The 18879-nt window shown below is 33.0% G+C and overlaps 1 protein-coding gene across 1 annotated transcript in view; it reads left to right on the plus strand.

The window, feature by feature from the left end:
* MIPOL1 (mirror-image polydactyly 1) overlaps positions 1 to 9557 on the plus strand; it is a gene marked incomplete at its 3' end in the record, with an annotated part of 91430 nt that extends 81873 nt beyond the window's left edge. Inside the window, exon 7 of the mRNA XM_008568357.1 lies at positions 9450 to 9557. Within this exon, the coding sequence (XP_008566579.1) occupies positions 9450 to 9557 (108 nt within the window). The remainder of the gene's footprint in view (positions 1 to 9449) is intronic.
* Positions 9558 to 18879: the final 9322 nt, after the last annotated feature.

Below are 18879 nucleotides of genomic sequence, written 5' to 3' on the forward strand. Positions count from 1 at the left end.
AAAAAAAAAAATTTTAAAACTTATATGGGTAAATGACTGACTTAATAGAAAAACTAGAAAGTCTCCTAAGAACTGTCCCACATTTCCAGATTTTTTGTTACAGTAGTTTGTTGATCAGTCCACAAATATTTACCAGTTTCCTATGGAGAACACTTTATCATGCTTACATATTAAAAAATAATTTACCACATTTTCCTTATCCAGTCATCCATCGATGGACATTTAGGTTGATTCCATGTCTTGGCTATTGTAAACAGAGCTGCAGTGAACATGGAGTGCAAGTATCCCTTCGACGTAATGATTTCCATTCTTCTGAGTATATACCCAGAAGTGGGATTGCTGGATCGTATGGAAGATCGATCTGTCAATCTATTTATCTACTTATCTTTCTATCTACACACACACACACACACACACACACACACATCCCATGAAATACTACAAAGCCATAAAAAAAGAATGAAATTCTCCCATTTGCAACAACATGAATGAGCCTGGAGAAACTTATGTTGATCCCATGAAATACTACACAGCCATAAAAAAAGAATGAAATTCTCCCATTTGCAGCAACATGAATGAGCCTGGAGAAACTTATGTTGAGTGAATTAAGCAAAGCACAGAGGGATAAATACCACATGTACTCACTCATATGTGGGAGCGAAGAGAGAAAGAAGGAAGGATTAAGCAAAGCAGAGAGGGATAAATACCACATGTACTCACTCATATGTGGGAGCGAAGAGAGAAAGAAGGAAGGAAAGAAAGATGACTGTGGTGCATTGGACTTGCAGAGGGAGAGAACATTCTTCGGGCTACAAAGTGGAGTGTGTGGGGGAGGAGGAGGGAGGTTGAGGTTAATTGGGTGGGGGACAATGGGTACAAATGCTATTTGTGGTAAAGAGTATGCTGCCAGCATGAGTCTGGCCTTCACATATTGGGCTCAAGGGGTGACAATCAGGTTTCTATCTCATGAATATTCATAACCAATAATAAAAAATAAAAAATAAATAAAAATATGGCCAGATTTTGTAGAACATAAAAAAGAGGTAAAAATAAATAATTTGACCCTTATCTCTCAAAGAGAATGACATATAATATTCAACTTGTAGATACTTCAGTTTGTCATACAAATTTTAGTTTTCTCCTGTCGTAATCTTAGAAGTTAGTGGCTTCTGTTAGGATTTAACACTGTTTGGGCAACACACATTATACAAGAAAATTAAGAATGAACACTTAAGTAATTGACAGCTCTATTGAGATTACAACATTTATAATGGCAAACAAAGTTTGCAAACCAAGAGGAAGCATCTGTGATTCCAGGAACACAATAACTGAAAAAGAGCTTAATAAACTATTAAACTGTGGCTATCATCCAATGAGTACTAATACTATTTCCTGAACTCTGCTTTGTGTTTTAAAATAGTATAAGAAGCATCTCTGTCCTTTTGTGCAATAACTGCCAACTTAACATTTAGGTTATACTGTTGTTTGTTTATGGATTTTAAGGAAATCCATTGAAGTTTACTTAAGAACCAGCTCATTACAATGGTATTATTTGCTGAATTTTGTTTTCCTGACCATGGGCTAACTGCAGAGTTCAGCATTACAAGGTTACAACTGTGGAGAAAGATCAAACTACCACATCCTAGTACTGTAGTTGCATTAGCCATGGAAGTAAAGTCATCATCTTAGAAATAAATGCTTTTGTAGCACTGAAGAGATTATAGAAAATGAATAAACTAGACCAGACGTCTTTTATGTGGTGATTTTATAATTATTCTTTATTTTAATCATTTGTTATAAAATATTCTACATTTTAATTACCTTCTGATTATTCATATTAAAACTACAGAAATGCAAAACTCTTCTGATAATTTATATCAAAACAAAAAATTCACAACAGTTCTAGAATTTTTACTTTTATTATTGAATTTGAAGAGAAAGTATTGTTAATGAATTGTAACTTTTAATTCAACCATAATAATTGTAATCTGAAATTTATTTAGTCTCCAAAGAGCTTTTGGGTAACCATTCTAAACATCTAGAAACTAGGAAAATACCAACCCAGTGTTCTTCAATGTTATACAAACATATTTTCAATTTAACTTTAATGTATTAAGTGTAGCTATAAATCCATATAATTAATAATGTAATTAACAAGTCATAGATTAAATGTGAGATATAGTACCCTTGGTGTTTGGATTGCCATTTTCTTCTTGTTAGACCCAATGGCTATTCCAGCAGATTGAGATCTTGAGAAGCTGTGGGCACAGTGGAAGGGCTATTCCCAAAGTCGAAGATACTTGTAAAATTAGGGGACCCTCGCTTTTATTTTTTTGTCTCTTATTTTTTTGGCAACCTGTTTAGGTTACTTCCTCAGAGTTACCATGTTTTTACCTTTTCATTCTTTTGCCACCAGAATACAGGAGCCAGTTAAACTACAAATCAGAGAATTAAGATGCTAGGGAGGAAACATGAGATAGGAATGGTTTGAACAGTGAGTTAGTTTTGGCTGGCTTTTGTGTTCAGGGTAGTATAAGTTGCATTTAAGGGGCTAAAATGGAGCAGACATCTGGGGTATATTGAATTTTTATCTCTTTAAGTTCCTTATGTTGTTTCCAGTTCACGTGTTAGGAATCATTTTTAAATGTGAAAAAGTGATTTCATAACTCTAGAGGAGGATTTGGAAGGGCTTGATACTAAGGGCATAACACTAGCCAGTTGATGAGAAATTTAGAGACTTACTCAAATTTAGAAATTTAGAGACTTAGGACAATGGGGATAGAGGAGAAAGTATGTTGAAGGAATAGGACTTGGTCTGATTATAGGCTAAAGATTGGAGGGAGCTCAGGATGATTTTCAAGTTTAGCAGGGATGTTTGGATAAATGTCATTTATAAACAAGGAATACAGTGAAGTAATAAATACATTTGTAATACTGCCTATGTTTTTGGTATTTTCCTGGCTATTTAGCAGTGAACAGACACCTGGGGTGTACTCAGTTTATACAAAGGAGAAAGAGATATTTTTGGCATTGTCATGGGAAGAGAGGATGATGTTAATTTTATACAAAGAGTGTATAAAATACATACATGCATATGTACATAAAATACATACATACATATATATTAGTATATACATGTGTAGCTTCTATAAGGCCTTTGTTTAAAACACTTCTAATAGTATAAAGAATAGCTATTTTTTTGTTTTATATTTCTTAAAAGGGTATTATTTTAGATACTATGCTAGCCTTAGAATGTGAAAATGAAAGGTGAGAAATATTTGCCTAGGTGGTTTTCATTAACTTAATTTAGCACAGACATTATTGGGTATGAGTGAACTGAATTAAAAGGTAATAATTCTATATACTAGCTAGTCCCTTTCATTTTGATCTGCATTGAGTATTTCCTTGTATCAAATCTATGTACTACTTTAAACATTATCTGTATCTAATTGTTCAAAGTTTTAAAAATATCATCATTAACTTTTTCTGTAGTTTTCTATAGTTCTAGCTATTCCCGTTCCTTTTGCTATTGTACATATCTGTGTACACTGTAAATTTTGTTGATAAACTAAATTGTACTGCCTGAACTTGGATCCTACTTTTTATTAGTTGCAGACTTTGTAGAAGTTATTTATTACTCTTTGCTTCCACTTCCTTCTCTTCAAAATGGTATAATAAATCTCCTTATCTAACTCATAGAGAATGAACTGATTTATACAACTAACATGCCTGGAACAGTGCCTGACACATGCTAATTTCTCACTAGGAGTTGATTCTCATAAATTAAATATGTAAGGCTTTATTCTGAAGTAGATGCAAATCACAATTTTTCAAATGAATAGCATTTTATGAATATAGCTAACATAATGATCTCATCTAGTATTGTAAAGAATGATATTTTAATAGCATAGCACACTAAATAATACTTGTACACATTCATGTTTATTAATACTTTTACTTTGCAATTTAAAATATTTCTTTAAATCTTTCCTGAATAATTTAATTTAATAGTTTAAGATATGAATATATATTACTGTATTTGTTATTAAATAGCTAGTTATTTACTTCCATATATTTTAGTGATGTTTATATGTAGTTAAAATATGTATGTATATGTACATATATATGCATGTATAAATATGTAGAAACAAATATGTCATTGTCTGGCATATTACCTTTTAGGTACTAGTACATTGCCTAGTAGAAGCTCAATGAATATTTATTGCAAAATTTAGTTATGTTGTATATAATGTGTATATATATATATACACACACACACATACATATCAGCTGCAACATGTGGTTTCAGAGAGTCACTAACATAATTATTGTTTTTGTTTTTTTTAATCTTTGGTATTTGTAGACCTCTATTATATAAGTATTTACCTAAACCAAGTTCTGGATATTTTGCCAGGGTTTGAAGAAACAAGTTACCTTTTCAAATTTAAAAACCCTTATTCCAAGTTATTTTAATGTGTAAAAAGCATTGTAATTGTTATTTTAAAATCTAAAATGAAGTGATTTTTAAAAATTCTTCTAAATGAAAAGGAATAAAAATTGTTTAATCCTACATGCTTTCTAACATCTGTAGTTCAAAGTACTTAATTCACACTGACACCAAAGTTTGGTTTTTGTTTGGTTTTTGTTTTGACTGGAAGAGTCTGATATTATTTTTGTCTGCAAAGGAAAGAGTTGTATAGCATCCAAGTGGGAAGATGTTTGATGGTAATGCCATCAGAATGATTTGTAACTAAAAGCAGAGATTGTACAGGAGGAGAAATAGCAGCTGTTAAAAACTTAGACAATATGGAATTTTTTGTCAGGGACTTAACATATGTTAATCTTTCAGAAAATAAAGAAAACATAAAATAAAAAGAAACATACTATGGTTGATATAATTCTTCAGAATTCACAATGATTAATAAAAATAATTACAGATCTTGTAGTAAATACCAGCTAAATTCATTTTATAAAAATTTGTCATGGATTTTTATGTTTAGTTTACTTACATTGTAGAATTACTTTTTATTTATTTGTAGTGGCAAATTTAATCCTTTTCTTCTTGTCAAGGAGCTTAGAGGGCTAGTATTATGAATTCCTGGGACACTTTCACCCCCCTGCAGTAATTATACATCTTTTATAAAATCTCTATCCTTTACTGATTTACTCCTGTTATTTTGAAGGTATCTCAGACATAATATCCTTTTTACCTGTAACTTTCATTGTGTATCTCTGAAATATATGGACTCCTGTTTAAAACATAAGTACAGTATCATTATCATACCAGAAATATTAACAATAAATCTATAATATTGTGAAATATCCAATTTAATTTTCAAATTCCTATGACCTAATAAATGTAATTTTACCTCTTTGTTTTGAATGTGTATTTAAATAAGAATCACACATTGCAAATGATCAAGTTGACTCTTGACATTCTTGTAATTTATAGATTCCTCTCTTTTTTTCCTCCTTGTAATTTTTGAAACACAGTCAGTTTTATTGTAGAATTTTCCAGTTTTTTTTATTGCATCTCTGTAGCGTCATTTAACATGCTCCTCTGTTCTCTATTCTCCTATAAATATGGCAGTTTGAGCTAGAGACTTGATCAGATTTGATTCATTTTTATCAGCAAGACTGCTTTATAGGTGTTTTATGTTCTTTCATCTGGAGGCATATATATGGTTACACTTCTTTCAGTATTGTTAGCAGATATCAATGCCTAGATCTGTTAATTACAAATGACTTCAAAATTGTGTTATTCTATTTATACCATTCCCATATTCTTTTTAGCTAGAATATTTGTATAAAATAGTCTTTTTCTTATCTATTGTTTGATTACCCTTTGGTGAAGTTTATATAAGAAAGGATGGATAGATGCTTTGTTTATATTCTTCAACATTGACAATTATTACTTAAAATTTTTTATTGTCATTATAAACAACAATTTAAACATATTTTATGTGTTTCCATGCATTGCAGTTACTATTATTATTGATACGCAAATTGTCTTATCTTTAGCCATTGGGGGGGCTGTTGTGAGTTGGCTCCAGAGTCCTTTCTGAGTCCCTTCAATAGTTCCTTGCTATCTTCTATGGCCAGATGTTTTTGGTCATCTTGTATATTTTTTGCCCCAGATCTGGAATCAGCCATATATCCGTGGAGTCCTTTATTTTTAGTAGGAAATGGTACTTGGATCCCACAGTCCAGGTGCTAGGAGTCCTCATTGCTACTAGGTTTTCTTTTGTTTCTAGCCTTTTTCAGTGGGCAGAACTAGGAAATACACCCTCACAAACACATATTTTTTATTGATAAGACTCATTGTCTTCATACTGATACTTCAAATTCTGAATAGTTTTTTTTACTTTTTTAAATTTTACATCAGTATCTTTTGTCTCCTATGATAAGAATCCTAGTTCTCAAGAACACTGAGTTAGTATACAGATGGTTTTTACTTAAATTCAGTTTGAGTATTGAAAATATTTTTAAATATGAAAGATATAAGAACTCTTACATGTTAATTCCTGCATTAGAACTTTTAAGAAAATTAATATTTGGCAGAATATGAACAGGGAAGACATAGTGTAGTTTTTAATTGTGTTGTTTTGGAAGGCAACTTGAAAACCATAAAAAATTATATAATGTATTACTTCATTTAAGGTCACATTATTTGTCTTGTCTCTTTTCATTCATCAAAGTAGGGAGGATTGTTAAACAACTGATAGTATAACCCTTTGGGACACTTGCCACTTTGGTCATTGATGAGAATGTTGAGAAAATTTGTGGTGTACATTAACGGGTAGGATCTTTATCTGCTTTATAAATATTATATGATATTTTAAAGTGACAATAATTAATATAATGTAGTACTTGCTAATGAATAAGCAGTTAAATCCTTTTGCTTCAAAATAAATTTCAAAATTAAAGAATTTAGTAATAGAAAAAAGAAACAAAACCAGAAGAAATTATACATGGATATGCAATTGTGTAGAGTGTGTTAGGCTTTCCAAGTATAACATCAAGTGAAGGAATAATATAGGATCAAATAAATCTAAATAAACCTTAAATGTAAATCACAAATGTGTATTTGACAAGAGCATTTATATATATTTTTACTCACTTCAGAGATATCGTTTGGAAGTTTGAGTCTCAGGCCAATGTTACACTTATACCCCATAAAGAAATGAAAATAAATTCAGCATTTTTTTGTCTAGCAAGAATGGTTGAATACTATTTTATTTTTGCATTATATAGATGGGAAAAATCTCTATTCTTGGGTCATTTCTAATTTACTTGGAATAAAAAGAATAGGTTGTCAAACAGTTCTTGACCATGCTTCTTCACGTTCTCCAGATATACTGCTGTTTTTCCATCTTCATTCCTTTCTGCTATATTCTTCATTCTCCACTTTCAGCTTACAAAATCACGTACCCCAAACAAGCCCAACTCTGATATCGTCTGATCCATGAATTTCTCCAGATATACTGCTGTTTTTCCATCTTCATTCCTTTCTGCTATATTCTTCATTCTCCAGTTTCAGCTTACAAAATCACGTACCCCAAACAAGCCCAACTCTGATATCGTCTGATCCATGAAATACTCTTTCTCTCCCATAGCCAAAATTATCTACCCTGCCTTTGAAGCCTCATAGATCATATTTACTTATTCCACTTTAATAATTACCTTAATAATTTTGTATTAAAATGAATTGAAAATGTAGAAGATAATTCTAGTAGAGAATATCTCTACTAGCCAGTGACACTTATTGCTATGTCATTCATTTTCATGGCTCATAACTTGTGTCTTCACTATACACAGTTGTATTTTGATTGTGACCAGGTATTTTAATTGCTATGGGCTTGAAAAGGACAGAGACAGAGTTTAATATGTAAATCGTGTGCCCACCAAATAAAGACCAAATGATACATGTCACGAAGGTTTTGGGTAATTTAAAAAAAAAAAATGTGGTAGGGGAATTAAGTTATCACATAGCACATGGTGGGATGGACATGGTAATGTAAAAGGATCTGCCACCGAATCAATCAGTCTTATATCATATTTGCAGTTTTATATCATATTTGCAACAAAGCTATCTGCTTATATCAACTCGAAGTATCTTGATTTTGTGGTTCTTTTATTTAATTTATAAATGTGTTTTGGTTTTTATAATCGTGATATATATGCATGGCATATATATACTCAATTTTATATTTGTATATGAATATCATTATGTGATGTAGGTCAATATCAGGAGTCTGGTAAGTATTTTTCTTTTAAAAGGATTTGTATTTTACTCACAGTTGGGAAATACTGATATAGACTGCATGGTATTACAGAGGTCAGAGGCAGAAGAAATCAACGTTAAGAGTAGGAAGAAATGCCAGTTTTGATTACAGCTGCATCTTGTTTTTATTATAACAACTAATGATTTTTGAGTCACTATGACAACTAGCCATTTGTCAAATAATCTAGAAAGAACTTTGGCCAGATGTTGAATCAGTGTATGTACTTATTGGTTGTTCCCTAAATATCCTAATTTAAAAATAAATTAAGGAGTTATTTTTAACTTTTTCCTGAAAGACGAGTTCAGTACTTTATTCCTTTAATCCCCCATGGATCTTCATATTGTCTTGATTTGCAGTGTATCAAGTTATAGCCTGTACATTTATTGTGTAAAATGTCTTATATATTCATATGGAGATCTTATATTCAAACGTCACGATATTTCTATAATTTTTTGAACATAGGTGCTTCTATTAGCCCATCTATGCTTTTACTTATAATTTCATTTTTATCTATATTCTCTTATATTATCTACTTATATTCCAAGTAGGTCAAAATGTCATTTCACTAGTTGTTATCACTTGTTTCACTTGAAAGTAAGATTTATTCAAAACCAGAGGAATAAAAACACTCATTTCATTATCTAAGTCTTGTGGTATTCCCCAGCTATTGCTTTTTGCCTTAAAAAATTGTTTTGTTAGATACTTATAAAAATCTGAAATATCTCTTAATATATATTTTATGATACTTTTTCTTTTTAAAAAATCAATACAAATTGATCATAGAATACCATAGTTTATTTAGAATCCAATGGGATTTTCAGAAGCATGCTTTTATTCAGCCAACAGATATGTAATTGGAACCATTTGGTTAATGAAGAAAATAATTTTAAATATAGCTTGACCTTAATTTTATAAAATTAGGTATTTTTGTGATTTATATCTTAGTATTTAGAGTAATACAAGACTGATTGTAGTTGAATTACGAGAATGCTATAAGCAATCTTATTTTGTTTGTATTCAATATTACTTTTACTTACCATTCTTGTTGCAAAAAAGACCTTGTCTTTTAGAGAGTACAGTGGTATTATTTACATTAATTCATGTGGCCTGGTGAAAAAAAATGCTATAACTCCTTTACTTAATGGGATTCTTCCCCTGTGGCAGTGCAAACGGCTAGAGCAGGAGCTTCATCATCTGAAAGAGCAGAACCAGACTTCAGCAAACAACATGAGACATCTGACTGCTGAAAACAATCAAGAACGTGCTCTGAAGGTAAATCTCCACTCCTTCTTGCAGGCAAATTAAGGTTGTAAGCCATTGGTGCCAGCTTTCTGTGCTGCATATATCAGTTGTGTACATTTCAGCAGAAGTGAGCTGTGGTGTTTGCCAACAACCTCTTCTTTAAACACAGATACAGCACCCTTCTGTTATGGTATTATTTTATTTCATGTATGTGTACGTGAAAACACATATTTTCTGAATTTTGAGTGGTGGTATATTAATAACTTTCCGCACATATTTATTCTGTTTCTATTCTTATTACCTTTTTTAAAAAAATTAACTTTTGTAGTTAATAAAAAGTGACCACCCTAAAAGAAAAAAAAAATAAATCATTGGCCTCTTCTTTGCAACTATATTTATTATAATAATTTTTTAAATGGCACATATTTATTCTGTTTCTATTCTTATTACCTTTTTTAAAAAAATTAACTTTTGTAGTTAATAAAAAGTGACCACCCTAAAAGAAAAAAAAATAAATCATTGGCCTCTTCTTTGCAACTATATTTATTATAATAATTTTTTAAATAACTTATAATATTAGTCATCCACAAAGTAGGTGCTCCTTGAAGAAAATGTGAATATGTTTGGGGATTGAAGGATTGCTTAGAGTGTTAACAACAGAAGAGAAAGAAAGATATTATATTCAACTAGAACTTGAAGCAACTGTACAATTCATGAGAAAAATTGTCTCATAGTAATATAGATACAGTAATCATGAAAAAAGTTATTTCAATTCTACTAGTTATGTTTTTTTCTTAAGATGCTGGTGAATTCCATTCTACTTTTTGTCTTTGCCCCAGTTCCTGGTTCCTCATATAGTGCCTGTGACACAATGATGGTCTATACCCTCAAGGTGCTTGCATTCTCATTAACAGGTTAAAAAAAAATCCATGGGAAACAGAAAAGATTCACCAGTGTATTATTGTGCAGTAAGAAAAGATTGCTACCAAGAGGATTGTTTTCTACTTTGTTATCTTAAATTTATTTTTGCTATAGATTACAGAGGAATATCATGGCATTAGCAGTATAACTCTCTAAGCTGGAATCATCTACCAGAATTGAGAAAAATGATGATGTTTTGATGTGGAAAATATTTTTAATCTGTCCAAAATGAGTGAGGGTTGGTGGAAGTCAGCTTTTTCTACAAAATGTATTTAGCTTCATTTTGAAATTCTTAGTGGTAGTCTTATAACTTTGCTATTATTGTTTAATGCACTTTCTCTTCTTTTCTATTGAATTTATAGATAGACCAGAACAACAAACGAGAAAGGAAAGAATTCTAGATTGCTGTGATTATTCTTAATTACGCTCAAGGAATTTACTATTTTGTGAAAATTAAGTATAATAATTTTTAAAATGTATACTTGCAAAATGGGAAAACAGTATTATTTTAAAGGCAGATCCCATAATGTATGCTAATTTATTATCAGTTTTAGGGGACAGATTTTATGCATTTGATGTTATATGGCTATTTCCATTTAAAACAACACCTAAAATGAAAATTCCAGTTTATTAAGTATGTAGTAACTGCATGGTCTTTATTACGGCATTTTTGGTTTTGTGTTTCTGTTAAATTTAATTAAATGGCAGCTGCTATTTATGGAGAGAAATAGATACACATTTGTAAGAGGTTATTAAAATTAGAAGGAAATACATAAACCTAAAGAGACCTGGTGCTTCAAAGGAAATACCAAATCCCTGTAAAATAGAAATCAGTTTACATGGTAGACTATGTAATTTAAAGTAGTTTATAAACATAACTACATTTTTGCTCCTAAAAAATTCTACATTAAAATCTTTTTTAGTTGCTCATCTTTTTATGCAAAAGTCTCGGATTTTTCTGTTGTTTTTTAATCCTTTAATACTTCGTCCATTAACTAAACCAACTTACATTCTTGGTATAGTATGGATGGGAGGAAGAATTAATTTTTAAAAACCTCTCTCATCAACTCAATCTTTCTTTTTTTTTTTTTGTCTTTTTTCGTGTCCGGCAACGGATCGCAACCCTCAGTGTTNCTCCCGCGCCTCGCTCAGCCAGTGAGCGGGAACCGGTCTGTATGTGGGATCCGAACCCTCGGGCGGGAGCGCCGCCACGCTTCCCAAGCGGCGCACTATCCAGTGCGCCACCGGGCCGGCCCCCAACTCAATCTTTCTTAAGCCTCTGTATTCATTTAAGCTCTTTTTAAAATGTCTTTCTTGCATAACACTAACTTTGAATAAGTTTTTAGTCATATTTCCTTATGAGAAACCCTATATCATGAAAATTATAAACATTCTGAGTCATTTTGTTGAAATTATTCTTACCTTTTAAAGATTTTGTTCTTTGGTGCTTTTATTATAGCAGTCTGTATCTTTAAGTTGCCATATAAGAAATGAATAAGTTTACCACCAAGCTATCTGGTGAGTAAACTGTCTCTCTTCTGAGCAGTATGCTTACCTTTTGCAGTTCATTTATAAGTATCTTTTTTAACTGATTTAATATTTAGTTAGTGTCCAAATGAGTGTTAGGAACAGCTTTTTAAAAAGGATCGCTGTCTCTAGAAGCTTTTAGTCTGCCAATAATTCTAGTATTTTATTATAAATAGTACTATTATTAATATCACTAATAAAGGTAAATGGAGTAGAGTAAGAGCTGAAAAATGCATGCTTTATTTCATTGACTTACACTGAAATTTCCTTTTTCATTTTATTAATTTACCTTCTATATCACACATCTTTAACTTCCTACAACTGGAGTTCTCCAATGTAATTCCATCGAAATCTTCTCTTTCTTAGATTATAAGTGATCTCTGATAGTTAATAAACCTGTGATACTTAATATTCATTGTCATATTCAACGTTCCAATCAAACTAAGGATAACACATTTCAATCTTGTTGGCCCCTCCTTCTTGAAACACTTTTTGGTAGTTCTCTTTTGCTATATCATCATCATTTTTCTTTTCTTTGATTGCTCTTATTTTAGTCTTAATCAGTGGTGCCTCTTTTTTTTTTTTTTTACCTATTCCTAAAATACAAGCATGTGCCTGGGTTTTGTAATTAGTTCCTTATTCTTTTTTTTTTAATTGACTTTGTTTTGTAGAGCAGTTTTAGGTTCACATCTAAACTGAGTGGAAAGTTCAGAGTGTTCCCATATACCCACTGCTCCCCTGACACTCACAGCCTCCCCTATTGTCAACATCCTGCTCCATAGTGGTACAGTTGTACACTCAATGACCCTACATTGACACATCATTCTAACCAAAAGTCCATGGTTTACATTAAGGTTCACTTGGTGTTGTACATTCAATAGGTTTTGATAAATGTGTAATGTCAAGTAGCCATTATAGTGTAATATGAAATAGTTTCACTGCTCAAAAAGTCCTTTGTGTTCTGCCTATTTATCCCTTCTAACTAACCCCTTCCAATCACTGATATCTTTACTGTCTCCATAGCTTTGCCTTTTCCAAAATGTCATATGATCGAATAATCATTCAATATATAGCCTTTTCATATTGGCTTCTTTCTCTTAGTAATGTACATTTAAACTCCCCCCATATCTTTTGATGGCTTTAGAGCTCATTTATTTGTAGTGCTGAATAATATTCCATTGTTTAAGTGTACCACAGTTTATTCACTCACCTACTGAAGAACATCTTGGTTGCTTCTAAGTTTTGGCATTTATGAATAAAGCTCCTGTAAACATCTGTGTACAGGTTTTCGTGTAGACATAAGTTTTTTAACTCATTTGAGAAAGTACCAAGGAGTGTGATTGCTGGATCATATGTAAAAGTATGTTTAGTTGTGTGAGAAACTACCAAACTGTCTTCCAACGTGGCAGTACCATTTTGCATTCTCACTTGTAATGAATGAGAGTTCCTGTTGCTCCATATCCTTGCCAGCATTTGCTATTTTTTTTTATTGTAGTCTTGTCTCTTCTCAGTTTCATTTGTTCTTATGGCATCCTCTATCACATATGTCCTAATGACTATCATATCTGCCCTTTCTCTTGGAGATCTTAATGTCTCCTTAACCTCAGCAAGTTTGAAACCAAATGCCTAATTTGACTTTGTAAGCCTTCTGCCTGGAATGAAGTCAGGACCTGAGACAGACACTATTGACTGAATAAGTCAACCTTTATTTCCAGTCATATTCTCCTTTGCATGCCTTTGCTATAAAAGCTGGGAAAGTTAAATATTTTCTCAGCCTTTCTTTTTGCCACTGAGACATGTCTACAGCAGAGGTGGGGGAAGAAGAAGGGTATCTCTGGAAAAGTTTTTGTTTTCTTGATATAATGGCAGATGAAACAAGCAGCATTCCTATTTCCCTTTTTGTTATCTTGAACACTTACCTGCTGTCTAGAACTGCAGAAGCCATTTTATAGTCATGAAGAAAAGGCTAAGAGAAGCTGGCTGTAACAGCATTGATCCCTTTAGCCAGCGAGTCACTGAGAGAACATTAAGCACCTGTATCCTGACTTCTTTTTCTAGCAAAAGGATAAGGTCCTCTTATGTTAAATCATTCTTTACACAAACACACACACACACACACACACACACACACACACACACACACAATTATTTACTGCCAAGTTGACCCATTAACATCAGTTAATTAATGGTACTACCATCCTCCTAAGGTGTGTAGGCCAAAACAATTGATGTAATCTTCATATCCTTTCAATCTCTCAACCACCACAAAGTAGTTTAGCATCCAGTCCTTCACTTATACAGTGGTTCTTTCCTTCCTATTTGTCTCACATTTTTCTTATATACCTTATGTCAAGTTTATGATCTAGATGATGATAGTATTCTCTAACTAATTTTCCTCATTTTTTCACCTATCTAATCAGTCATCACAGTGCCATCAGCTATCATTCTAAAACACAGGTAACACTGTTTTACTCAGAAATCTTTATTAAGTCTTGCATTTTCAGCAATACAAAAAAGTAATTATATAAACATCTTGACTAACCCTCCTAATAAAGACAATGAAAAGGAATGGATAAAATTTATATTTTGAGAATATTTTAAAACACATTATTGAAAAGACGAGAAAATAAGGAATCTGCAAAGACCCAAAACAAAGTGGACATGAAAAACAGAAAACAAAAAACATGGGAAATAAGTGATTGCATGAAGCTGTCTTTCACTCTGAGTGAATTTGTCAAATCCACTTGAATTTGAACTTCCATTTTAATGGCTACAAGTGCTAGGCAGTCAGGAGATATAGCCAAGAGCTCATTTATGCCAGAGGTTGTAATGGGAGATCCTCTCCTGCAGCTGGAGGATTTTTCTCAGTGTTCATGCTCCATCCTTGCTTTTCAGTTGAACCTATATGCTTGCACCTCAGAGGGTTTCTCATGCTATACCCTTGCCCTTCTCCCAGAATTAGAATGCTATTTTATAGACTGGTGTGGGAGGACTGCAAGTTCTCTACTCCAATCTTAGCTGCTATGTGCCTGGGCTTTGGGGTGGAGCTTTTCTCAGAATCCCTTTCCAAGTCAGCCAAACTCTGACTTATATCTGTGGCAGATATTTTACAGGAGAAACTTTTCCTTCTCAGTTTAGAAACTGTCTAATGGTATTGGTATAGAATCCTGGGCCCAAGTCTGTTTTCTGCCACACATGTGGATAGAGTGAGTTTTCTTCTTCTGCCATTTCCCAAGCAGTGGGTTTTTCCTGTGCTCTGAGGATAATTGTTTCTCCTCTTTTAGCTACATGTCTTTTGCTCTATTCACAGAAGATTCTGGGCAGAAGTGGGGGTAGATTTTTCCCCTTTTCCACAGCAGCAACCAGTCCCCTCCCCTGCACTTCCTGCATTCCTACATTACCCAGGGAAGCTAAATCTGGGTTCCTTCCTATTCTGACCTTGATATTTCTCATGAGCACTCAGTGGAGATCTGTGTAAAAGAGTCTGTGAATGAGTGCAAACTCCCCTTCTGTCAGGTGTTCCTAAGAGTTCTGGGTGGTAGCCAGCCCCTCATCCTCCCATTGTTTGCCCTAGGTGATCTGGTCCATTCATTCCATTTCTCTTTGGAAGTTTGTCCATCTTGAAATTCAGGCTGCTTGGTTGCCCTGTAAGCTTGGCTCTCTAATGGGTTTATGAAAAGTTATGATTATATTTTATTCAGCTTTTCTTATAAGGGTACTTCAAAAAGATCATGGAAAAATAGAATGAAAAGGTAATACAAATCTTTCCATGAACGTTTTGAAGTACCATCCTATTATTAACATAGAGTGACATCAGTCCAGCTTTCTGTATCCTAGGCAGAAGCATTCTATCTACTGTTGGATTTTTATAAATCTGTTTTATCATATTTATATAGTTTCTTTATAGAACTACTTTCCAAAACTTTATATTAGTGGTGTTGTCCTGGGCTACTGCGAACTCTCAGAGAGAGGCAGGAAACACCAAGGCTTGTGACAGGAAACAGAGTTTATTGATATGCCGGCATTGGCTCAGTGGACTCTTGTCCAAAGGCTGAGGCCTGAACACAGCAGAACTGTTCTTTTTATATCACAGCATTTCTGGGTTTTTGCAACATGGCAAGAGGGGTGATCTTATGATCTTCGGTGGTTATGACTCTGTCTCAGGATGGAAAATTACAGCAAGGGAGAAGCAGAAGCAGGGTAGAAAATTCTGTTACAGCAGTCTGTGGCAACCACAGTATGAGAAAAGGCAGGGGTGCAGCTGCATCTGGGTCTGTATGATATTCAGGTGGGGGTCTTGGTTACAGCATAGCATAGCACAGCATGGGTGCCTAACAGCCACAGCTGGGTGAGACACAGTGGGTAAGTACGAGTGCCCCAGTGGGTAAAACAAATTTTATTCAGTTGTCGATGTTGAAAACTTCTTCTTGAATAAACTGTTGGATTTTCTTTGTCAGTTTTTTCCTAAGAATTTTATAATTGTATTTATAATAATCTGTCCTCATATAGCACTTACTGAGTGCCAGACACTTTTCCAAATGACCCTATGAGATAGGTAGTACAGGTATCCCTATTTTATAGATGAAGAAACTGAGCAACATGGGATAACTAACTTGACCAGTGTCATGAGTAGTAATAATTGCTAGAACCTCAGATCTGAATCCAGGCAGTATGGCTGGAAGTTTATATTCTTGAACATAAATGAAATTGACCTAGACTTCACTTTTTTTGTACTGCATCAGAGAATTTTTTATTTGTTTAGTTTTGTTTTTGGTATTTCTCTGATTAAGAGTGAGGTTGGATAATATTTTTTTCATACGTTCTAGAGGAATGTGTGTGAATATAAATAAGTATATATATATATTTGTTCTTGTTTTTCCTCAATTTTTTCTATTTGTTTTGTTCCCTTTTTTTTTTTTTTCCTTTTGTTCCTTGTCACTCCTTTTTGGTTTTATGGGGGTTGTGGGGGAGGGAGATTTCACAGGTTTATTGATATACATTTTATATATCAGACTAGTCATTTGGGAAATCTTTTCATATGCATATTGACCATTCATACATCTTCTTAAGAGAAATGTCTGTTCTGATCCTTTGCCCATTTTTGAATTGGATTATTTGTCTTCAAATTGTTTTTGGTTAAGATTTGTATATTCTAGATACTAGTTTCCTGTCAGATATATAATCATAATTTTCCCATTTGGAGGACTGTCTTTTCACTTTTTTGATGATGTGCTTTAGCACACAGAAGTTTGAAATTTTTATTGAGTCCAATTTATCTTTTTTTGTTGTTGTTACTAGTGCTTTTGATTCTGATCTGAGAAGGCCTTGCCTAACTCAGGGTCTCAGAGATTTACGCTTAGGTTTTTCTTCTAGGAGTTTGATAGTTTAGCTCTAACATTTAGATTTATGATCAATTTTGAGTTAATTTTTGTGTATGGTATGAGGTAGGGGTTAAAATGCATTCTTTTGCATGTGGATATCCAGTTGCCTCTGCGCCATTTGTTGAAAAGGTTATTCTTTCCCCATTGAATTGTCTTTTCAACCTTCTTAAAAATCAATTAATTGACCATAAACATGAGGGTTTAGTTTTGGACTTTCAGTTCTATTTCATTGATCTATGTGTCTATCCTTGTGCTTATTACCACACTCTCTTGATCACTGTAGCTTTGCAGAAGACATTATATCAATACCTGTGAGTTCACCAACTTTGTTCTTTTTCAAAATTGTTTTGGCTGTGTCAGTTTTGATATTAAGATTGCTAATTTAATGAATGACATAAATTTCTACCTTTAACTGTGGTCTCGACATGTTTCAATTGTATTGGAATGAATTTGCTTTAAGTATTAAATAGAATTCATTATTAAAACCATATAGTCTTAGCACCTTTTTATACAGTGAATTTTCAGTTGTTTCAATATGTCCACCAAGTTTTTCTACTTCTTAAGTCACTTTTAGTAGTTTGTATATTTTTCTAGGAATGTACCCTGTTTCTCCTGACTTATGAGATTTGGTTCCATAAAACTTAAGGTAATTCTCTTATTTTTTAATCTTTTACATATGTTATCTCATGTCTTATTATAGCATATATTTGCTCCCTCTTTTTTTCTCCTTAGTCTTTCCTGGGGTTTAACCATTTTGTTTTCTTTTAATAAGTATTTAGTTTCATTTATCCTTTCAATTTTTTAAATTTTCTGTTCTTTTTGCTATCTTTTTTCTTTTATTGTTCCAATTTTTAAAAGTTAATTAGTTCACCTCAGTTCTTTTTTTTTAGTAATAAAATCATAAGGCAACACATTTTACTCTCTCATTCCAACTGTGTCTCATAGTTTTTGAGAGGATTAAATGTTTGCTTTTTAAAAAAAACATTTTAATCATTTTCTCATTATTTATAGGAATTTTGTTTTGTACATTTGGCCGCTGTATTTATTATTTGTTATATAAATGTTATGACTATTATACCTTAATGGGCTATTTATGTACATGCCATCATTATTTGAGATTTTTCTTTGGACTGTTTAAAGCTTCAGAACGTCATATGTTCTTTTTCTTTTTTCTTTTTTTCTTTTTTTTTTGTCTTTTGTCTTTTTCCGTGTCCGGCAATGGATCGCAACCCTCAGTGTTGCCCCCGTACCGGACCGGGGACCGGCAACGGGATTGCAACCCTTGGTGTTGCTCCCGCGCCTCGCTCAGCCAGTGAGCGGGAACCAGTCTGTATGTGGGATCCGAACCCTCGGGCGGGAGCGCTGCCGCGCTTCCCAAGCGGCGCACTATCCAGTGCGCCACCGGGCCGGCCCCATGTTCTTTTTCTTATATATGTCTCTGCTTGATTTTTACTCATCCTTCCTTCCTTTCTTTATTTCTTTTATTAAGTTTTCTCAGTCCCCTATTTTAGAACATTTTGATT

This window comes from Galeopterus variegatus, unplaced genomic scaffold (genome assembly GCF_000696425.1).
Source record: "Galeopterus variegatus unplaced genomic scaffold, G_variegatus-3.0.2 Scaffold403, whole genome shotgun sequence".
NCBI classification, from domain to species: Eukaryota; Metazoa; Chordata; class Mammalia; order Dermoptera; family Cynocephalidae; genus Galeopterus; species Galeopterus variegatus.